A 24,955-nucleotide genomic window follows, 5' to 3' on the forward strand; every position below is an offset into this window, starting at 1 on the left:
AAATGCTGTCCTAGAGTCTACAGCAAGCCCAGAAGGCGGCACCTTCCCAAATATGTTCTGAGGCTTATTCCGATGAGTTAAATGGGCATACAATAATCAATCATTACCTGTGAATTTCTGGATCTGAATTCGATTTAACTTCATTTACATCTGCAGCGTGTGTATCTCGCATTTTTGAAAAACGCTCATGTAGAGTAATGTCAGGTGACGGAAAATAATTTGCTGAAAAAGGAAACAAATAGTTTTATCTCAGTGTAAAACTGATTCCGCTTAAAAGATTACATATAAACACAGGAAGAAGGGACTGTTAAAAAACGTCCAACCTGTTTTCTCTTGAAAATATGTGGGACCCAAACTTACTCCACAGACTAATTTGTAGCTCTCACATGGTTTCCCAAGTCTAAGCAACAGTAAAAAAGGCCTGACTTATGAACCTAAGGATTCTGTTCCTATTGGACATGTCTGCCGATTTGCTGGGGGGAAAAGATAGTGTGGCTCTCTCAAAGTGAGAACCTTCCTTCTCCCAGATAAGACCTTACTCTGCTGGGAAGTAAAGACGGTACAGTTTTATAGTTGGCCTAGAGTAAAAAATAACTCAAGAACAACCCTGAAACATCAGAAAATTCTGAACAAATGCTAAACGTTGTTTACATATCCCAGAAAGAGTCCTACTGCCATTCTACTTTAATTAACATTAACTGAAGTTCATGAAGACATTCTGAAATCAGCTATGCTACACGGCTTTTAACAGGATAGAGAGAAAGAGAATACACTTAACCCATCAGAATGGTATTTAAGCAAACCTTTTCCCTAACTTACTGTTCCTGTTCTGGGACAATCTCCTGGATTTTTCTGCAATACCAGCTCCCTTTCTGCCAAGAATCATACTTCCTTTGGGTGAGAGGGGCTGGAACTGAGAAGGTGAACTGTTTCAGACAAAACGCATGCTTCAAAGTAAATATATGCCTTAGTTTGAGGGATGCAGAGAAAATAATTCATTTTCAAAACATGTTTCATGAAGGTAAAAAAAAATCAGTGCAATTGTCCAGTAAGAAATAGAAAATAAAAATTTTGAAATTCTTGAAGGTCTCCAGTTTATTATTCCCATGCCTGCTTTATTATGCAGCATCAATGAAGTAAGTTGTTCCACCTGACTGAAATTTTCAATTAATGGAAATTGGCCAGAAGCTAAAACAAAACAATTTACTGCAGATATTCAAAGTATTTATTATGCAAATCCTTGATGTCATCAAGTATGCCAAATCGAACTGGAATCTTTTATCAATCACTTCACATTCATCCTTATGGCACAAAGTCCTAGTAATGCCCTCAGGGGGCTTTAAGAACATCACCAAAAGACCTAGACTTCCAGAGTTCTTGAGTTTGTCAAGTTTCATATGTGGTGTTTATTGCTTCCTCCTTCTTGTTTGGTTTTCAGTTAATGTTTCTTGCTGCTGTCAGTAGGCCTGTCTCTTGCAGCAGCCAACGTCTCCCTTTCAGTTTGTAATCTACTATGAGTGAAAGTACCAGGTTATTGGAACAACACATGAAGAACTAGGCTTGAATTAATACCTTACACTCTCTACAACAGAGTTCCTTAATAATGATCAAATTTATAATGAAATATTAATTATTCTTACTATATCACAGATATTTACCTATACCTTGTGAAAAGCCAGTACATTATTTTTGTGTTATCCCTAATGTATGTGCAAGATATACCAACCTTTAACTTGATGGATTATAGTTATGATTTCCTGAGCAAATTCTCCTGTAGGTTTGTTTTCAGTATTCTGAGTTGAGTCAAGATGTTCAAACACTGGATGAAAGTTCTCACTTTTCCTGCCAACAGCAACCAAATCATGTGACATCTGTCTCTCTGTGGAATAGCTAGAAGCAACCCTAGAATAATTTGTAAATGTTTAACTAAATTTGAAACTATTTTACTGAGAAAAAAACTTATTAAAAATTAATCAAGATAGCTATAAAACTAAAAGGATGTTTATCTTTTCTTATAATTAAGGCATTAAACTGTATGCCATAAAACATGTGCAATAATGCGCAGGAGAAAATAGCTACAGATGCATGAGTTTGAGTTCTCCTTTTCAATCAGAGATCATTAAATATTTGCCACTTTAATAATAAAATCCTCAACATTCTAAGTTAAACAATTTTTACCTAAAAAAATACAGCAAGGCATCAAAGGTCAATGTGCAAAAAAATAATCAATTAGATTATTTTCTACTCCCAAATGTCTATAGAATTATAAATCCAGCAAGCTTATACTATCTTGAAGTTCTACCACACTTTAAAAGCTGCTATTAAACATAATAACTTCTTTGCCTTCATAAAAATTCTTATAGCTCTGTATCAGTCATGAGAAACTTGGTATTTTGAAATCAAATTCTGTTGAGATGAATCAATTACAAAATCTCACTAAACTGGCAGCAAATAATCTTAGTTGTTAGCAAAGCTATGATCATTAGAACCGATTACAGTGTTCACCCTAAATGTATCCTTAAAGAAATGCTACCATTTATTATATAACCTCAGCTATGTTACCCTTTAATGCTTTCTGAATCTTTGTAACTTGTATTACAAGCTCTCTTGACCTTTAGGCATCATTATCAAGTCATGATTATGACATACAGCTAACAATTACTGAGGGCTCACTGCAAGCCACACACAGGGGCTCAGAACTTGTTTGCGAACATCATCTGATTTAATCTTTACAATAGCCCTATGGGGAAGGCGCTATGACACTGAGACAACGGATGTCTTGGTTGTTTTGGTTTACATCCCAGAGGCTGAGTATTCCTAGGAACATAATCCTTCCAAGTGTCATAATGGGAAACAATTCCAAAAAAGCTGCTCTCACTTAAAACTATTCTTAAATTCTTTGCCTGGAGGCAGATTATATGTCACAGAAGAAAATGTCTCATTATTTTATATTTATACCTCATTTTGGACTCAAAATGGCACTAATTAGCTTACACCCATCTTACTCCTCTGCATTTAACTCTAAATAGCTTTTGCCTCTTTCCAAAAATCATATTCACTACCCAAAGAATTGAGATTTACAAGTGCTGGGGTTATTTATGAGTATGTTATATAGGCTATGAAGATAAACCCGAAAGAGAGCCCTGAAATATGTTTTAAATAATAGCAGCACCACTGAATAAATGATACTTCTTCATATAACAAATATCAATCGGATGGATACATGTTGGGATGTGGGTGTATGCATGCACAGATTTACTTATTTAAGTCACTTAACAGCCATATATATAAAACCGCTCCAGGGTAATCAGGGGCTTACAGATATTCTTCAAATTTTTTAACTTCTCTCATAAGATGGTTTAAATGCCTATTTTTAACTTATCAGAGGCAAGGCTTCCATATGACCTATGCTCCCTGCTTTCAAACCAGCACTGTCGAGACAACTCCCTGCCAAAGCAGAACCCCGGAAAAGTGATTATGCAGCAGGCTGATGCCACTGTTAAGGTTTCCTTGATTCATCAGAAGGACTTTCATTAGAAGAGCCATTTCTCTTCTTTCCTCCTAATTTGCTCCAAGCTTCCCACTGGGTATCTGATAACAAGCTAAGAGACATTAGTGATAAACACTGGAAGCTAGAATGGCCCTATAACAACCTCTACTAGCAAAGAATTACAAATGCTGTGTTTCACGGTACAAAAAGCCTGTTCCATACCCCCCCAAAATTGCTTTTAAAAATATTTTACAGGAGAGGGGCGCCTGGGTGGCTCAGTGGGTTAAGAGTCCAACTTCAGCTCAGGTCATGATCTCACTGTCTGTGAGTTCAAGCCTGCGTCAGACTCTGTGCTGACAGCTCGGAACCTGGAGCCTGCTTCGGATTCTGTGTCTCCTTCGCTCTCTGCCCCTCCCCAACCCACACTCTGTGTATCTCAAAAATAAATAAACATTGAGAAAAATTTTTTTAAATAAAACACTTTACAGGCGAAAAGTAAGATGTTCAAATAGAACTATAAAAATGGTCTGTCCATAAGGGGAAATCAATTGATCACATTTTGTATTGCAGACTCAGTTTCTCCCATGAGGAAACTAGTTGATAACGGTTTCCAGTTTTCCAACAAGTAATTATTAAAATTTACTTGATGGGGCACGTGGATGGCTCAGTTGGTTCAGTGTGTAACTTCGGCTCAGGTCATGATCTCCTGGTTTGTGAGTTTGAGCCCCGCGTTGGGCTCTGTGCTGACAGTTCAGAGCCTGGAGCCTGCTTCGGATTCTGTCTCCCTCCCTCTCTCTGCCCCACTCCCATTCTCTATCTCAAAAATAAATAAAAAACATTAAAAATAAAATAAAATTTACTTGTAACTTATTATAAGTTAATTACTGGTATAACTCCATGCCCAACTCTCAATCCCTAGAAGTGCTATGGTATACTTTACAGCTATATTTAATTCCTGAAATTTTAGTGTTTATATTTGGTATTAATTTATCCTGCAAGATTTTTAACTAAAAAATGTTAAAATTGTCATTTCCTAGGAAATATTAAAACTGAAATTTTACTCTTAAAAACAATTACAGTTTTGCTATAAGAAAAGGCTTCCCGAAACTGGGGAACACAAAATGTTCTAGGCATTTACATTTGTACATTTCATCACCTCTTGGTTCACATTTTCCTTTATTACTTTTTCCTAAGACAGATATTGATTAAAAAGTTAATGACTTCAAGAAATATTCCCAATATAAGTAGTTAAACTGAAAAGACCAAATGTTCTCATTTGAGATGCATTTTAGACAGTTTTAAAAATTAAAATATAGCCAAACACCTGTATTCTAGTACTATTTCTGATACTGGTCTGATGAAATCTTCCAGGCTCCTCTCTTTTCTCCCCCACACCCCACTCGTTTTTCTTTTCCTCTAAGGATATTTCCTCCGACGTTCTGAGTGTTGTGCATAATAACGAGGAAAACATAAAAAGCTACATTAAACCTTAATTTCCTTTGTACACAGTTAATGTCCATTAAAAAACACAACTGCATGGCAAAACAATAATTACAAAAAGCCCAACAACAACCAAAACTAATGGATAATCCCCTGTCCTCTGGAAGTTTTAAATATACAACAATGTGCATGGGACACATATCAAGTTTTCCTTTCTCAGTTTTCTCCTAAGAACTAACATTTTGTATGACATCCTATAGTTTATAAAGCACTTTCCCAATTATTCATTTGCTCCTGTCTTCCTGAGAAGACATTTAGCTTTTCTGGAATTGAGGGTAAAGGGTTAGGGAGACTGCTAATTCCCTTAATTCAGCATCTCATTATCTTTTCGTAAGTACCCTAACTGGCCTCCCCAACCCTAGTGTCCTTCCAAGTCACCTCACAGGTGTCTTCCAAGGCAGTCTTGCAGCAGCCAGAACTGCTTCCTGCCCTCTCTGATCATCAGCTAATCCTGTCAAATCAAGCAGTGTAGCAGTCTTACCTTTGCAGCCTCCTGTCCCTCTATTCCCTTTCACTTACTGCTTGGAACCACAGCTCAAAGTTCCTGTGTGCTTTCTGTCTTTGTTAACTTATAAAATGTCTTTCATCTCGGGGTGACTGGGTGGCTCAGTTGGTTAAGCATCCGACTCTTGGTTTCAGCTCAGGTCATGGTACCACTGTTTGTGGGTTCGAGCCCCACATCAGGCTCCGCACGGTCTCTGTGTGGACAGTGCGCAGCCTGCTTGAGCATTTCTCTCTCTCTCTCTCTCTCTCTCTCTCCCTCTCTGCCCCTCCCCTTCTCTCAAAACAAAACAAAACAAAACAAAACAAATAAAATAAAATAAAATAAAATAAAATAAAATAAAATATCTTTCATCTCATCTCCCTTTGCAAATGTTGAAAAGCTTTGAAGCCTAGCTCACGTGCCAACAACTCCTAAAAGAAGCCTTCTCAGAATCCTCCAGCTTGGGATCATCTGAGTCCCACCTTGTGTGTCATTCACTGCGCCATGGTATTACCAACATCACCCTATTGTCTAGTAGATCAGTGGAGAAGAAATCCAATCCTATGCCGATTTATAGTCTGAGAGTACCCTAACAGGCTGTCTCACAGAAGGTAGGTCCTCAAAAAAATTACCTGCTCAATGAATGAATGATAAGTGGAAAACAACTTGGACAATGTGAAATGAGAGTTTCAGCTAAAAAGATGACAGACTTGAAAATTCTAACTGAGGCCAATTTAACTGTGTTTTTTAAACATTCTTGGCTAACTTTTTATTTTAAAATTATAACTTAATTTAGACCAATTTAAATTTTAAGTATTTCACTTTTTTATAATATAAAATTTCAAATATATACCAAAGTTCAGAGAATCCTATGATGAGCCTGTCAACCCAGCTTCAATAGTTACCAACACATGGCCAATGGGAGCAAAGTTGTAGAGCCAGGAGGAACTGCAGGTTAATATGGGCCCCAAAAGGCATGGCCCAGTGATCTGCCCAATGTCACAGAGCTGCTTAGGGACCCACTGGAAGACAAAAACCTATGCACACCAACCTGAAACAGAATGTTCATCTTCTTATACTAGGATCCTTAAGAGACATTAAGAGAAGCTAGGGTGAAAGATAATAATGAAAGTGAAACTTCTCTCAATTAATTTTTGATTTCTAAAAATGTATACAAGAAATATTAGTGGGGTAGGAAACCTTAGTTTTTGTGATACCTAACAGTGAGGTAGCAGGTTTGTGTTATCACAAAAATATCTCCACTCATAGCTTATTTTGCCTCCAGATGAACGGTACCCATCATAGGTAGGTAAACTTGTGTCACTGGGTTACCTTCCTTCAATCCTTACTATGGTTTTTCATGTTGTTCCCCCACCCATGCGGCATCCCTTTCCTTAGAGCAGCATATGGGCTCCAATGTCTTCTGGGGCCCATTAACCACCTCATCCCCCTTCAGAATGGGGAAAAACCTGGGGAAAGACCAGAATGGGGTAGGGAGGCCCTTCCTGTATCTCTTGGTGGAGGGGAGTGGGGGTGGGGACAAAACGGTTATATGCAAATGTGACTGATATACTCAGTCCAACATCAACTTTGCTAGCCAACCTTCCCATCCTAGATGCCTAGTACCAGCATGCAGGGTGGTCAATGGAGCCTCAACTCCATCCACACCAGCTTATTCTTCTCCAGAGACAAGCATCCCCTCCTCTTCCTTCTCACTTCCATCCTAGCCTGAGCAAGGTTTAGTCTCTCACCTACCTGGCCCAACATTAAACCAACACTTCCTTCATCTGCCTCAAAACCTCAAGATGTACACAACAGTGCTGGGAGTTCATAATAGCATTCGTATAAATTTTCATATTATGACTCCTTAACTTATACTTTCAAACATATAATTATGACTTATATGTAGCTTCTACCTCTGATGATGCAATTTCTGACAAAGTGGGTCACTAGAATGTAGCCTTTGTTAACAGAAGTTTTAACTATGCAGTGAACATTCAACCAAGTGTCCTCCTACTGCCGTTCTAGATACCAAATGGAGCCTAGAAAAATCACTAGCTCAATCATGTATGTTTTCAACTACATTGATAACTGGAAGAACATACATCGTTATGTGACCAAAGCTAAGAAAATAAACAAATGCATAAAATAACCATCTCCGATTTCCCCCAAAATGGATAAACCCTCTAGATTTTAACCAACAAATAAATCTCTCTACTTACTCTATGATTATTTTAATTTTTTCAAGCAGAGGAAAATCTAAGTTATGTTAATAGTTGAGAACATGACTCTGTTGAGTCACCTCAAACACTACCTTTGTTTTATGGATACTTCATCAGTCCATACGTAATTAAATCCAACCCCACAAAACTCTTCCACAACTTAACCATTCATCAATAATTATAATCAGAGAGAAAGATTTTGTTGTCTATGCATTATCATACTGAAAAATGCATATATTTATTCATGTTTGAATAGGAAGGATTTGCAGTGTAAGCTCTTTATTACACAAGCCATCCTACAGATCTTTGTCAGGTAATTCAAACAAGTGCTGACAGGTCATGAATTTCACAAACTTACAGTTTATAAATTCAAAAGAAGTGATACAACAGCTGCAATTTTAGGAAGCTCATTTTCTGGTGACACATGACAAAAATCAAGTTTGCATTTCTTAATATCAAATTATAAAATTAACTCTTGTTAATATTTCTAATGAGGTCTATTGAAATGAAATCCCTCAAAATTGGTATTTCTAGCATTCTTTAAAAGTGCTAAGCCAATTCTTTTTTTTTTTTTTTAGTATTTTTAAAATATAATTTATTGTCAAGTTAGCTAACATACAGTGTATACAGTGTGCTCTTGGTTTTGGGGTGGGGGAGATTCCTGTGATTCATCGCTTACATACAACACTCAGGGCTCATCCTAACAAGTGCCCTTTTAATTTTTTAACTTCCTTATTAAATATGGGTGTATCATTACTTCTATTTAAAAAATTCAAGATTTTTGTGATGTGATTGTAATTTTACCTCCAAAGGGAAAAAATGTGAACAAAAATGAAATAATGCAGTATTTAAAGGGGAGTATACTGATATCTACAATTCACTTTGAAATGTATGGAAAAAATAAGATGGAAGTATTGATGAATAAATGGACAAATATGTGATCATGAAAGGAGAGTAAAATATTAATTATAAACACTCAGTGGTGGATATATAGGCATTTGCTATACAATTCTTTCAACTTTTCTGTATGTTTGAACATTTTCATAGTATAATGTTAGAAAGAAAAAAAGCTTAAGGTAACATCCTTAGAGTTGATCCTTACATCGGCTTTTGTGCTCTTAAGGTTAAGAACTAGTAGGAAACATAATAGTACAAAATGATTGAAGACTTATTATGAAGTAGGATACAAAATTATAAATACAGTATTATGACAACCATGTATAAGTATACACAGAAAAAAAACAAAGGAGATGTACTAAAATATTAATAAAACTGTCCTAGGGTAGTAAAATTATCAGTGATTTCTCCCCTCTATTTGTCCAACTTTCTATAATGTAATCATATTTATAGATGCTTTTTGTGCACATATAAATATACATATGTATATCTTACAGCATTTTTTGTAAGCACAATGAACATAAGGCAAATATGAGGGAGGGGCACTGCCATAAGAAAAGGAACAAAATGTATTTGTTTTTTAAAAAAAAAAAGAGAAACTGTGGGTTTACCTCCCTCCCTGTCACATCTTGACCTTCGATTTTGTTTTATCTTGTTTTTGACTGAAATACAGGTATGAGTGAACTGTGAACATAAATGCACCAAATCAACATGTCCCATCACTTTTTTATTCACATATTGGTAATATATTAAGGTAATAAACAGACTTAGCTGACACAGCCAACTGCAGTGCCTTGTTATTTCCAGAATCCATAGACAGAGGTAATATGCACAATGGAACAAAGCATGCGAACCACTTTAGCAGAATATAACCTATTACAATAGCAGTCTATTTTCTTTAATGAATCATTGAGAGCTAAACTGAGTGTTTGATAAATAGGCCTCTTTCTAGAATCTAGCCTAATTTCCTCTACCTAAGAGACTCTAGTCAGCTGAGCACCAATTGTCTTGGGAGGGCAGCAAGAGCCAGGTTAAGTCATCGGCTTCCTTGAGCCGCAGGTGCTCTGACTTAGACAAGTCGCTTCATCTCTCAAGGCTTCGCTTTCCTCCTCTATAAAATCAGGGCCAGCTAAGGTCCCTTCCAGGTCAAAAATTCTCTGGATTTGAGGCAACAGGGAAAAAAGACTCTGAGAAACTGAGCAAGGGATAGGTCCCCTTGAACTCCACCCAGCCTATCCCTGGCTACAGAAAATCTAGCAGCATAAAAACACATAAATTCATGAAGAGGAACAAGTCCATAGAGTGCCCTGCGCCCACAAAGCATCTTGAGATACGATGCGGAAACAAGCAGACATGAGATCATTCCGTATTACCCATCATGGGACTCATCCTCATTACAGGAGGGACTTGCAAAATCCAGGCAATCCTTCCCCACTCAATGGACTCTAAACACACTGTTAATTCCATTTTTAAAGCTTCAAATAAAGGTGGCAGAAACAGATACTTTTTAAATAGCACTAAGAAAAACCAAAAACAATACCTGGATGTATTTACTGTTTTCTTCACATCTACTTTAACAGTAAGTGATTTCTTCCTAAGACTGGCAGATGAAGGTTTCACATTGGAAAGTTTGTTACTTTTATCGAGTTGGTTACTGGAAGAGTTGCTCTCTTTTCCGCCATCCCCATCTTTCTTTATTTTCTCCTTCCGTTTGTCATTGTAGGGTCTCAGGCCAATGTCACTTTCGCGCGAGCGAGTAGAGGCAGTGCAGTCTTTCTTAGATGGTGTGAGAGGTTCTTGGACTTGCCCACCTTCAGTCTCTCTCCCTCTTCCAGCAGTAAGACAAATGGACTGTCTATTTACAGGGCCTTTTTGAGAACTGTATTTTCTCTCTTCTTCCTTAGAGTACTTCGGAATTCTTCCAGCAGAAAAGTCCTGGTCCCCACCTGACGTCTTAGGACGTTTGTGGCGATAGTCACAGGATACCCTGGTTGCCGAACTGGTCTCTGGGGGTTCCCTCTGAGCATATCGATGAGTTTGGGGCCCAAGGTTCCGTTGCTCTTTCTTCCCTTGGTAAGATGGAAGAGAATGCTCGAACTTCCACTGTGGGTTCCTGGCAGGATCTCTGTTTTCGTACCTCTCCACGTCTTTAGGTCTTTTTGATGTGTGTCCATATTTTCTGAAATCACGATCCTCAGGATACCTGTGTTGACATAAAGCAGTTTATACTTGCACTAGAGAGAAGAAAGTGAGAATTTATATGTGTGGAATGTTGGGCAGCATGGCTTTAAATGCAGAAGGCAGTGGCAAGTTAACTATAATCCCTCAAGCCAACTCATAGAGGCACAAGGTAGCAAAAGAGGAAAATATCATCTTTTGTTAATATTCTAGCCATCAACAATGCTCTACTCTATAAATAAATACTTCACTACTACCAGTAGACCACAATTACATTACAATGCTTTTTATCTTTTTAGACAAAAGCTTTTCAAGGTGGTTATCTTCAACCATAAAGTAAATAGACTTTTTCACTTGAAGCTTTATACCAAATTACCCAGGTTTAATGTTTTCCTATACCTCTTCTGAAAAGAGCTCCTTTTCTCAAAGTCTTCAGAGCCTCTTCTAAGTGACTGAGAATAGTTTTCATCTTGTATCCTCTGGTGTCTCAACTCATCTTCATACCACTTTCCTTCGAACCTAAAAGAATCTGCTATTGACCTCTGAGGTGGCTTCCCTCCTTTTCCACTTCCTCTAACTCTGTGGTCATCAGGAATATACCTTCCTTGTACTTTCTGGGGATAAAAATTCCTCTGGTTCTCTTTGTAAGGTACACCTTCTGAGTATTGGGGCATATAGTGCAATCCTCTGTTACCATCTCTTCTTCCTGGTAAGTATTCTCGGTAAGGCTTAAAAGTATAAACATTTTCTGAAGAGGTTCTTCTTATGTTTGGGGAAGGTGATCTATGTTCATACGATCGGTAATGTATATTTCCACGAGAAGGAATCCTTGGTTTACTCTGTCCATGTTTCTCACTGTCCATTCGCCAAGTGGTGGGTCTCTTTGGATCCTTCCTATATTCACAGCCATAATGCCCATGAGAGTACCTTTGCTTGTAGTGTTCAGAATTTCTAGGTACTGGTGATAATGACCTATGTAAACAAACAGAAAAGTTCAGTACATTTAAAGACAATAAACTAAGTCTGTCTTAACGTGACCAACTTAAATAAAGCATTTGCTTTTCACTGCTTCTTCCACTCAAATTAAATTAATCAATTTGCTCTATATTCAAAATTGCCCATGTGGGTGTCTGATTACTGCTCTGACCAATTCAACAAGCATACTCTTTCCATCGGAACTAATGTACCCCATGTGCATATCAAAATGGGCTGAGCACAGCCATTCCACTGCAGGAGGACCAGGTCAGGTGCACTTTTGCTGACAGCAAAAGTTTAGGCAAAAGAACCAGTCATCAAAAGCTTGTATCAGGTTCAACAGTCAGGGAAGAAACAAACAAAAGGAGGGCTAGATTCACACAAGTAAATGGGTAGGAGAGTCTCTGGCAAACAGAACAGAACCTCTGAAATTAAATTAGATCCTACGAGTTTATGACATCATAATAAACCCAAATGCAGACTCAAAACTGGCCCCATAGTTTCCCCAATTGATTGACTATTCTCTCTACTAAGGCTATATCAAGAAGCAAAAATAATACATACTTAGTGTGCAGAGTGGAGGGGAAAGAGGATATTAAGACTTGAATCTCATTCTTAGTTCCTCCATAAAAACTACTAACACAAACTGCTTTTCTTTCCCAGACCTGTTCCCTTACATGTGCTGTTCAAACAGACAGAGCTTATAACTTCGGAGAAAGTGGACTTTCACGCAGCTGTCATGCTCCCCAGGTACAGCACATCTTTTGTGTAACTACCTCCCCCAATACCTCAGCATTGCCAACATCGAGACTTCACTCCCACAGAGGAGGAAGGAGGCTCCTGTACCCAGGGAAACAAGTCTGAGTTGCCTGGACATCAAAAGCAGAGAGAAAGCACCACTATGTGGGACACAATAAAGTTCAATTTTGCATCTGGGGACCTTTCCTCCCATCTAACCCATCCAATTTTCTAATCGCCTCCCTGAGGGCTTAATGTCTTCTAATCAATGAGGCAGCTACCCTTGCACCTTTTGTTACTGTCCACCTTCAGAAGCTGCATGGAGTTGGGAGTCAAACCCTTTCCACATGGTGACATGCCTGTGTCCTCCCTACAAGAAAGGAAGCAGATTTATCTTCCTCGCGTACATACTGGGATTTATATACTGGACTTGGCAATATCTCCCTCTGGAGTCACCAAGCTAGATGTACTTAGCAAATGCATTATTTAGCTGAAGAAGAAACTTCATCACCCAGCAGGCTTTACTTCATCACAGGAAGAAGGAGGCAGGGACTCTGAGGACTTTCTGGAAGACTGCATCTCTTCCATCACTAAGGAGAAAAGGTGGCAGCCAGAGACAGAGGTCCTCCAGACTGGATGAAATACTCAACCTCTCACTTTAATCCTTACCTCATAGTGAATATTGCTTTGTTATATTTCATCTCAGGGGTTTTATTCTATAAAGTCCTGTTCTTTTGAAGGAGATTGCTGGAATGGTAACTAACATTTTCAGTTCTCCTAAAGAAACAAAAGAGATCTGAGGAGTCTGTTGGGAGGCAATTCTCCATGGGTCTCTTGCATCCTGCATGCTTGGTAAGCAGAGGCACTAACAGCTTTTGTTCCAAACATCACAGCCCGGGAAGATGGAGACGGGGCCTCCCTCAGGGAAAGAGGGCCAATTTGCTTGCTATTCAGGATATGTTTCCTCCCAGGCAAAGGCTGGGTGGGTTTGCTTGTAGCCCCTGATGAGGCTTGGGTTCCTTAGCTGTGTTGTCACTTCACTGCTTCACTCTGCAGTACCCACCGTCAGGAGACTGGGGAGAAAGGGAAACTCGGGCATGTGAGGCCCAGGCTGCCTGCTGGACCATGATTAATACAGGCCTTTGTCTCTGACCCAGCAGTGCCCGTGGCAGGCTGATGTGTCAGCTTGCAAGTAAGGTAAAATATCAGACCTTTTACAGTTTCTGACCAAGAGTTCTTAGAAGGAATCTAGAAATCAGGCACTAAGCTTGGCAGAGTCTTCTGTGCCCCTTCAACCAGCCTATCACAAAAGGGTGAAACAAAACAACCTCTTTGATGCCCTCCATGTTGAAATCATTCACTTGTTTATGTTCATGTTCCCTTTTTTTTCAGAAGCTCCTTCCCGTTACAATTTGGTCTTGTGAATTACAGAATGGAAACTGTTAAGTCATTATAGAACCATAATGAACAAGCACAATGGCCAAATTGTATTAACATGAAAAGTTTTGGTCTGCTTTTTAAGTATGTAATTATGGTCCTTTTTTTAAAGTCCTAGCATATACTAGTCACTTTCCTAGCTTGGCGCCTTTGCTCCTGTTGCCCTCCTTAACTGAAATACTTTTCTTCTTTCTTTCCACCTTTAGAAATTCTACCCATCCTTATATGACCAGGTAAAATTCCATCAAGACTTACTTAGTATCCCCTTTTCTTCCTCCATAAAAGCAGAATTGTTCCCTCTCCATGGACCCAGAATACTTTGTCCCAGTCAGTAGCACTGCACTTCTCCCATAGTATCATAGCTGACTATGGTGCCAACCTCCAAGCCGGCCTGCTGAGGTCCCGGGAGATGTCATTTGCCTTTGAGGCCCCAAAACTGTAGCAGGTATATGATGAATACTGGTTGAACCGTTCCAATCTAATTATATGTATATACTATTGATACTACCAACCAGGAAAGTTCAACTACACCTGAGTTATTCAAAACTCAAGTATTCTGCCATGAAGAAGAGGAAATAGGTAACTCCTGGTTTTCCAACTCCCAATTTTTTCAGAGATAATGATTATGAAAACAAAAAAACCACTGGAGAGTTCTAAACCACTTACTGATGCAAAAAATGTAACACTTGAAGATGTTTCTCACTTTCCCTTGAGGTAGCCGTTGCATTTCTTATTATGGATTAATTGAGCTGCCATCCATAATTAAAGAAAGCTGTCAACTTTTAGAACCTAGCAATACAACCTTTATCACTGTAAAGTACCTACTGTGAATAACCAGGTCCCATGAGCTTATTAAAATAGGTTCCTTACAGTACTACTGAACTTGAAAGTCAAAGCACATCTCAAACTCAAGCTAACTCTGCTAAACTAAGAACTGCTCACCTGTGTTTCCACCTGGGGGATCTAGAGCGTGACCGTGCCATCCTCTGACATGTGAGCCACTATTTACTTTTTACACTGCAAAGAAACACAGTATTAGCAAGTTTGTAGAAAGAGCCTGCAATCTGCTCTAAAAGCAGTGAATACCACCAACAAAAAAGTTACTTAAGTTCTCTGTGCCTCAGTTTCCTCATCTGTAAAACAGGGATGATAATAATAGGACCCACTTTATTGGAATGTTGTGAAGATAAAATGAATTAAATCAGGAGTCAGCAAACTTATCCTATAAAGGGCGAGATAGTAACTATTTTAGGCTTTGTGGGCCATATAAGGTCTTTACTGCATCCTCATCTTCTTTTTTTTTATTTATTTTTTTAATGTTTATTTATTTTTGAGAGAGAGAGAGAGGACAAGCAGGGGAGGAACAGAGAGAGAAGAAGACACAGAATCTGAAGCAGGCTCCAGGCTCTGAGCTGTCGGCATGGAGCCCGATGTGGGGCTTGACCTCATGAACTGTGAGATCATGACCCGAGCCGAAGTCAGACGCTTAACTGACTGAGCCACCCAGGCACCCCTTCGTTTTCTTTTTAAAACAACTCTTGGGGCACCTGGGTGGTTCAGTTGGTTAAGCATCCGACTCTTGATTTCAGCTCAGGTCATGATCTCATGGTTGGGGTGTGAGATCGAGCCCTGAGTCATGCTCTGCGCTGACAGCATGGAGCCTGCTTGGGATCCTTGCTCCCCTTCTTTGCTTCTCCCCCCTTCTCTCAGAATAAATAAACTTCAACAAAATAAATAGATAACGAATACAACAACTCTTTAAAAATATAAAACCATTCTTAGCTCACGGGCCACAGAAAAAGAGGCCCCAAAGGTCAAATATACTGCAGTTCGATGATCCCTGAGTCAAGTCAAGTCATGAAAAGAACCTAGAATGGTGCCTGGCACACAGCAACTGCTAAATAAGTGTTCCAAAAGGAGGAAATACCCAGAATTGCTCCATCTGAATCACTACTACCTTCCTGTCTTTCACCATGTAGATAAATACTTCATATAAGCACAGACAAAAGTTTAGGAATACTTGATGAGATATCCTGTTTTTAAACTGCTGGATAATAAGAATTAAAATACCTTATTATAGTACTAAAGTGCTAACTTCAACTAAATATACCAAAACTTAATCAAGCATGATTAAACATTTAGTGTGTTGCTGATTCTTTGGTAAAACAAGCAATGCATGGAAACTTGATTTTTAAAATATTAATGCTTTAAAAGAAGTTGATAGCTTTAGGAACCAAATTTTTAAAATATGTGATTAGGGCATAATCTTCTATAGTAGCTACTATTTGTATGTCAGTAATTCTTAGTTCTTTTTTTTTTAATGTTTATTTATTTTTAAGAAAGAGAGAGATAGAGAGAACAGGGGAGAGGCAGAGAGGGAGGGAGACAAAGGATCCGAAGAAGGCTCTATACTGACAGCAGAGAGCCCAATGCGGGGCTCAAACTCATGAACCATGAGATGACCTGAGCCAAAGTCAGATGCTTAACTAACTGAGCCACCCATGTGCCCCCCTCCTTAGTTCTGATACTATAATTAAGTAGTTCCCACCTTATTGGCCCCAAACTACTGGCGGCTTTCAAAATTACTGCCATGGGTCCATGAATAATACTTGGAGCCACCATGCACAGGCTATGGAATGAATCAATGTATGTCTCATATATTATAACCTCTATTTTGCAAGTTTCTGAAGACAGTATGGCAAATGTTAAAATATAAATGGCTTCTTGTATGTAGTTTTTCCATTGATTGATACAAAAAGTACAACTACTATTGTGTGGACACTTATTTAAAAAGGGGGTCTTCATAGTCATACATTTGCAAACTACTGCTATAATGAATTTCAGAAGAAAGTAAAAGCACATAAAGTTAAAGGACTTGAACCAGATCACTCATCAAAAGGACATTCAAATCTATTCATTTATTTATACACTGCCTCTTTCCAAAAAGAAATTGAGGCTAGTAAGAATAATTGGTTCACAGGTACTATGAAATTAAGACAGTAAAGGGGAAAATTATCTAATTAAAAGTATCAAAATGCATTCCTTCAACAAATATTACTGAGTGATTATTTGCCAGGCACTGTTCTGGGGATCCAGCAATGAACAGAAATAGAGAAAAATTCCTGTCTTCTGGAGCTTACATTCTACTGAGGGAGTTTATAACTTAACTAAGGAAGCTTTGGGTATCAGTTCATATCTATGAAATGGAACAAAAATAAAAATCCCAGGGGTTGGGCGGTGGGGGGGGGGGGTGGCTGACACCAAATATTGCTGGTGATGATGAAAAAGCATAATTTTTCTGGAAAGTAATCTGTTTTCCCATTTTATTTATTTTTTATTTTCACTGTTTTTAATGTTTATCTTGAGAGACAGAGAGAGAGAGAGAGAGAGAGAGCGAGCGAGCCCAGAGCAGGAGAGGGGCAGTGAGAGGAGAGAGAGAATCCCAGGTAGGTTTTGCACTGTCAGCCCAGAGCCTATTGTGGGGCTCAATCCCATGAACTGTGAGATCACGACCTAAGCCGAAATCAAGGGTTGGATGCTTAACCAACTGAGCCACCCAGGCGCCCCCTATTTTTAATTTTTTGAAGTAAGTTCTATAGGCAATGTGGGGCTTGAACTCATGACCCTGAGATCGAGAGTTGCATGCTCTTCTGACTGAACCAGCCAGGTGCCCCTCCATTTTATTTTTCTGAAAAAAAAAAAAAAAAAAGATTTTTTTGAGATACAATTTGCATACCATACATTCACTCATTTAAAGTGTAAAATTTAATATTTTTAGTATTTTCACAGAAATACAGAACCAACACCGCAATCTATTTTTAGAACATTTCATTCCTTCTGAAAGAAACCCCATTAGCAGTTGCTTCCCATTCCTTTCCTCCTTTGATTAGCCCCTGACAACCACTAATCTACTTTCTGTTTCTATGGATTTGCCTATTTTGGACTTTTCATATAAATGGACTCATACAATATGTGTTTTTTTTGTGATTGGCTTCTTTGCCTTAGCATAACATTTTCAAGGGTCATCCCTGTTTTACCATGTATCAGTACTTCATTTTTGTTACAGCTGCATAACGTACCACCTTTTATTTATTTATTCCTCTCCCAGGGGACATTTGAGTTATTTCTATAGTTTTGGTTACTATGAATAATGCTGCTATAATAATGCTATCTGTGTATCAGTTTTTATAGAGACATGTTTCCACGTCTCTTGAGTATAAACCTAGGCATGAAATTGTTGGGTCATATAAGAACTCTATGTTTAACTTTTATTTTATCTTTTAAAATTTATTTTGAGAGAGAGAGAGTGCACGTGAGTGAGAGAGGGGCAGAGAGAGAGGAGGAGAGAGAATCCCAAGCAGGCTCCACACTGTGAACACAGAGCCCAATGTGGGGCTCGAACTCATGAACTGTGAAATCATGACCTGAGCCAAAACCAAGAGTCAGACACTTAACCAACTGAGCCACCCAGGTGCCCCATGCCCACTTTCTTTTAATCTAATAATTTCAATTTAAACTTAATATTTTAAGACAATAATTTAAAAGGGAAAAAAAATAACTAAATATACTAACACATTTATATCACCATTTATAATAGGAAAGGAAAAACACCCATCCAAACTAATTATAACCCACATGCCCAGGAATTAATAAAAGATTAAACAAACTTAAAACATAAATATCTAGTCGTTTCCTACCCTTTCCACAGCCTTAGGTATGTCTTTTCCTCCACATATTCTATTAGCCCACCACACCACACTATTTGCTTTTCCCTGATAAGGCCATGTTCCCCATACCACACAGATGGTCTTCCTTCACTCCACTGGACAAATTTTCTTTCAGGACTGTTTGACCAGCATCTCCCCTGGGATTCTTTCCTTGACTTTGTTATTTTTCCCCTGAGTTTCCTTCTTGGAAATTCTGGATTTATTCTGTGATGATTTCAATACATTGTGATTATTTGTTTGCATAACTATATTTATTTTCATAGACAAAAAACTCCTAGCAACATATCATAGAACACAAAACTCAAATTACCTATGGACATAATGATATCAACCTCATTAGTAACTGAGTAAACACAAATTAAGATCATAACCATTCCACACCCACACAAAAAAATCAAAGTTGCACATTCTGGAGTGTTGGTGAGGATGTAGAACAATAAGGACTCTCATATACTGCTAGGGAGTATACATGAGCATTAACCAATTTGGAAGGAGGTGACAGTACCCATTTAAAGTTGAACATGCTCATATGCCATAACCCAGCAATTCCACTCAGCAACAGAATTTAGAGTAGCAGCTCTCAAACTTCAGTGTGCATCAGAATCACTTGAAGGGCTGGTTAAAACACAGATTGCCGGGCCCTACCCCAAGGGTGAGCCTTACTTCTAGCAAGTTCCCAAGTGATATGGATGCTGTTGGTCCAAGGAATACAGAACTAATGGCTTAAAGAAAAAGGTGGGGGTCCCTTGGGAGAAAATAAGATTTAGTAATTCTGTGGGGCTCAAAAAAAAAAAGTATTACTTAGAATATTTTCCTTTGAGGGGTACCTGGGTGGCTCAGTCAGTTAAGCATCCAACTCTTGATTTCGGTTCAAGTCATGATCTCACGGTTTGTGGGATCAAGCCCCGCATCAGGCTCTGTGTTGACAGTGTACAGCCTGCTTGGGATTCTCTTTCTCTCTCTCTCTCTCTCTCTCTCTCTCTCTCTCACCTTCCCACATGCGCACGCTCTCACGCTCGCTCTCTCAAAATAAACATTAAAAAACGGTATTTTCCTTTGATAATATTAAAATTAGCTTTATTAAAATTCAGACTTCACTCAAAAATGTTATTGCATATAAATCATACCTCAGAGCTATAAAAAAGTTAGCTTTGGGGCAATGAATACCCTCTGAAATTAAACCAGATATTATGAAGATGGTTGCACAACTCTGCGAACATACCAAAAACCACTGAATTGCACACTTTAAACCTGTAAATTATATCTCAATAAAACCTTTTATAAAGTGAACTTTGCTTGCAATTGCTTAGGGCACATAAGCTAGTAATGAAAAGTATGGGCTCAGGAGCTTAATGGATAAGATAGGAGGCGAGTTCACTTAAACCATAGAGTAAAAACCTAAGAATGGTTTTTACATTTTTTAAAGAGTTGTTAAAAAAAGGAAGAAGAATATGTAATAGCAACTATATGTAGACCACCAAGCCTAAAATATTTACTATTTGGTCCTTTGCAAAAAAAAAAATGTGCCAATCTCGGATTTAAACTAACTTATTTGTGACTAGCAAAATTCATCAAAGGAACCAGCTTTCTTCTAAAATTTATGGACAGAGAGAAAGAAAAGACTAAACATCAGCAGGGTTTGTTACTGGGGAGAAGGTGATGTCAATAACGGTAGATACATTGGTTTATGCTGCTACTTCAGAGTGAACTGTACAGGGCCAGGTGCAGTGAATGAACCCATCTGCCCTTGAACACAGAAAGACGACTGGACAGCAGAGACCTTCACTCCAAGGAAGATGCTGATGAGGACACTGGTGCGAAAAGAAGCCATCTCTCCCAGAACAGCAGTGGACACATCCTCTAACTAAGCTGAAAGACCCAACTCCAGCAATTTTCCTCTTCCTCCCACAGCATTTTCCCCTCTTCAGTAGATCCTTCCCATCACCATACAACTTCCCTCTGGTGAAGCTCCCAACTCTCCAGAACCACATCCTCCTGGGACTACCATCCTCCTTCTCCATTTATAACCAAATTCCTCAAAGGGCTGCCTATATACCACAGTCACTCTGATTTCTCTCCTATTCTTGCTTGGCCCCTCACCAATCTCACCTTCCAATCCACCACCGCACCAAACTGCTCTAGTCAAGATCAATCATGAAATCCATGTCACTAAATCTAACAGCTATTTCTCCTCCTCCTCCTGGATCTACCAGCAGCACTTGCCAGTCAATCATACCTTCCTTCCAGAAACATTTTCTTCACTTGAATTCCAGAATACTACACTTTCCTGGTTTTCCTCCTACCTTCAAATTCCTTCTGTCTCCTTTACTGGTTTCTCCCCACCTCCCTCTTCACCACTCTGAACCCTAAATAGTGAAGCCAGTTATCCTCTAAATAATGACTTCAGTCTCCGGACCTCTCATTGTCTACACTCTCTCCCCAGTCTATACTCTCATTTAGTCTCATGGCTTTAAATACTCTTCATAAACTAATAACCCCCAAATTTCTATCTCCAGCCCTCACCTATCCTCTGTACTGCACTCTTACATATCCAACAGCCTATTGGATGCTGTAAACATGTCCAAGACCAAACTCCTGACCTCCCTCCAAAATCTGCTCCTCCTATAGTCTCTGTCCCACCTCAGTAAATGGCAGCTCTACCCTTTGAGTTTACAATAAAAAGGAAACATAAATGTCTAATAAATATGAAAAGATAAACAACCCTACCTAATCAGAAAGATAAAATTAAAACAACGAGATACCATTTCATACTCCTGAGATTTGCAAAATTTTTCAAGTCTAATGATTTCCACGTGTTTATAAGAAAGTTAAAAAAGAGAATTCTTCAACTGAGGAAAATTCCTCTCCAAAAAACCATGAAGCAGAAAAAACTCTAAGTCTATACTCCAAGCAGAATTAAATATATCCAAAAGCATTTAGGGATATATTAAAAAAAAAAACTCACGTTGAATCAGAAATTTAAAAACTAAGAACAGAAACAGATCAAAACCCAGAGTGAAATTACAAAAAAAAAAAAGTTAACTGAACTCAGAGGAAAAAATGGGCAAAAAAGACTACATTATCTCAGAAGTGAAAAATAAATTACAAGGTGTCCAAGGGAGAATCAACTCAAATAAGAGACATTGAAGAAAAACAAGAAAACCAAAAAAATGAAAATGACAATAAGTGAGTGAGAGAGAACGAGTCAGAAAGAAAGTAGTGGAAAAAGAAGACAGGTAAAGAAGGAATAATATGTGTAATACTGTAGTCTCTTAGAAGGAAAACGAAACAATGGAATTAAACTAATATTTTAAACTAAAATTCAAGAAAACTTTCCATAAATGGAAAAATACCTGACTTTACACAATGAAGAGTTCACCAGATACCTAGGAAAACTAACTCAAAACAATCAATTCTGAAACACAGCCTAGTAAAAATTATTTGATTTCAAATATAAAGATAAAATCCTCAAGACCTCTATGTAAAAAGAATAAATAACCTATAATTCCAAAAGAATTAGACTATCATCAGATATTTCAAAACTAACACACAAAGCAAAGCAACGATGGATCAACATTTAAAATAAAAAAATAAAATAAAATCAATGAAAGTAAGTGTGAACCAAGGATTTTTTATCAGCCAAATTACTTTCATATATCAAGGCTATAGAAAAAAAAAGTTTTCAGCATACAAGAACATAGGGAATTTCTGCATTTAACTAGCCCTTCCTGAGAAATCTACTAGAAGATGAGCTTCATCTAACCAAATTATGAGTGAGAAAATGACAGCAAAGGACCGATGTTGAGCATTAAAAAATATGTAAATGTACATATAAGACTTTAAAAGAAAGATGAGGATGAAGGTGAAAGACTAATGTAAAATTGTGGCATATTGGGACAAGGTAGAAAAACTGCACTAAAAAATGGGAGAAGAGACAGGAAAAGAAAATAATGGTAAAAAGGTCATTACTGTATAGGCAATAGATGGGCTTAATGCATACTGAAGGGGGGAACCTAATAAATCATATATTAAGGGGCTACACAAATCAACACACAGTGCTGAGACAAGTGGATATCCACAAGCAAAACAATAAAGTTCAACCCTACCTCACACCATATACAAAAATTAACTCAAAATGGATCAAAGACCTAAATGTGAGAGCTAAAACTATAAGAGGAAAACATAAAGATAAATAATCTTTGTGACATTGGATCGGATATTACATCAAAAGCACAGGTAACAGGGCACCTGGGTGGCTCAGTTGGTTAAGCGTCCAACTCCTGGTTTCAGCTCAGGTCATAAGCTCACAGGTTCATGGGTTCGAGCCCTGCGTCGGACTCCACACTGACAGCACCGAGCCTTCTTGTGATCCTCTCTCTCCCCCTCTCTCTATGCCCCTCCCCTGCTCATACTCTCTCTCAAAATAAAAGTAAAATAAACTTGAGATAAAACAGATAAATCAGGCATCATCACAATTTAAAATGTTTACACTGTAAAGGATACTATCAAGAAAGCAAAAAGGCAACCCACAAAATGGGAGAAAACTTTTTACAAATCATATCTGATAAAGGATTATGTCTAGAACATACAAAAAAACCCTCTTACGATTCAATAATAAAACACAACCCAATTAAAAACGGGCAAAGGAGCTGAACTGACATTTTTCCTGAGAAGATCTACAAATGCCCAATAAGCACATGAAAAGATGTTCAACATCACTAACCACTGGCAAGATAAAAATCAGAATCATGAGACACCACTTCACACCAACTGGATGGCTATGATCAAAGACAGATAATAACAAATGCTGAAAGTATGGAGAGATATGGAACCCACATACATTGCTGGGGAGAATATAAATGATGCAGACGTTTGGGAAAACAGTCTGGCAGTTCCTCAAAGAATTAAACACAAAGAGTTACCATATGACCCAGCAATTCCACTCCTAAATATATACTCAAGAGAAATAAAAATATATGTCCACACAAAAACTTATACACAAATATTCATAGCAGCATTAGTCATAATAGCCAAAAGTAGAAACAATTTCACTGTCCATTTAGAGATAAATGAATAAACAAAATGTGGTATACCCATACAACTGAACATTATTTGACCATAAAAAGGAATGAAGTGCTGACACATGGTCAAACAGGGAGGAATCTTGAAACTGTTATGCTAAGGGAAAGAAGCCAGTTACAAAAGACTGCATATTGTGTGATTCCATTTATATAAAAGGTCCAAGATACGCAAATCCAGAGAAACAGAAAGCGGACTGGTAGTTGCCTGGGTGGGGCGGTAGGGCACTGGAGAGAATACACACAGGGTTTCCTCTGGGGATGATGAATACGTTTCAAAACTGGACCGTGGCGATGGCTGCACAACTCTAAGTATACCAAAAAAACACCAAACTGTACACTTTTAAATGGGTGAATTGTGTGGTATGTTAATTATATCTCAGTAAAGATGCTACCAAAAAAACAAAAATCAACTAACAAAAATTTCACACTAAATAGGAACCCAGCATTTACAAATGCAAACAATATCCCAGGAAAGTCTTTGCAACAAAGAAGCCCCACTCTCAGCACAGAACAGGACCAAGTCAGAGCTCCCAGAACAAAAGGGGGATCAGCAGATCAGAGGAAGCCAGAGCTGAGGGGACCAGAACACGCATTACGCTCTTGGCTGCAGTGGCTATGATCAGTCAGTTCTTCAGTGAGGAGCTGGAGGTAGATAAAAACCCTCACAGATGCCTATCATCAATCTACTTTGATTTCATGAATACGATGTATTTTTCTCACACACACAAAAGGTTAAATAAACAAACAGGGGAGTAAGGGCATTTACAGAGGTACAAGGACAAAAAATGAACCATCAGAACAAAAATACAAACCTTCCTAAATACCACTCCCCAATTTTTTTAATACAAGAGGAAAAAACACACCGCATAGCAAAAGAAACAGCAAATAAAGATAACAAAATATTATGATAGAGTTGAGGCCAAAATATATTAGTCCTAACAATAAATGTGAATGGGTTTAACTCACCTATTAAAATGAAGAGTTTCAATGTGGCTCACAAAACAAAACTCAAGGAGTTATACAAATGACACATCTAAAACAAAGTGATGTTGAAACATTAAAAATGAAAGGATGGCCAAAGTATACCAGGCAATCGGTAATAAAAAGAGAGCAGAGTGGCATCTGTGGAATCAGGCAAAGCAAAATTCAAGCCCCAAAGCATTCATCGTGACCAAAAAAAAAGACACTTAAAAAATTATTTTTATTTATTTTGATAGACATAGAAA

The 24,955-nt window shown here is 38.2% G+C and overlaps 1 protein-coding gene across 7 annotated transcripts in view; it reads right to left on the reverse strand.

The window, feature by feature from the left end:
* The window catches only part of BCLAF3 (BCLAF1 and THRAP3 family member 3), a 56,904-nt gene that overhangs the window by 26,833 nt on the left and 5,116 nt on the right, over positions 1-24,955 (reverse strand). For 3 of the 7 annotated variants that reach the window (XM_043571152.1, XM_043571150.1, XM_043571153.1), the window contains 5 exons: positions 14,864-14,938; positions 11,171-11,743; positions 10,134-10,796; positions 1,727-1,902; positions 108-222 (listed from right to left, as the gene is read on the reverse strand). In XM_043571152.1, coding sequence (XP_043427087.1) covers positions 108-222; positions 1,727-1,902; positions 10,134-10,796; positions 11,171-11,743; positions 14,864-14,904 — 1,568 coding nt within the window. In that variant the 5' untranslated portion in view covers positions 14,905-14,938. Of the gene's footprint in view, positions 1-107; positions 223-1,726; positions 1,903-10,133; positions 10,797-11,170; positions 11,744-14,863; positions 14,939-18,717; positions 18,853-24,955 lie in introns of all 7 variants that reach the window. The other 4 variants (XM_043571157.1, XM_043571154.1, XM_043571156.1 and 1 more) reach the window with 3 other exon arrangements.

Source organism: Prionailurus bengalensis, chromosome X (genome assembly GCF_016509475.1).
Source record: "Prionailurus bengalensis isolate Pbe53 chromosome X, Fcat_Pben_1.1_paternal_pri, whole genome shotgun sequence".
Lineage (NCBI taxonomy): Eukaryota > Metazoa > Chordata > Mammalia > Carnivora > Felidae > Prionailurus > Prionailurus bengalensis.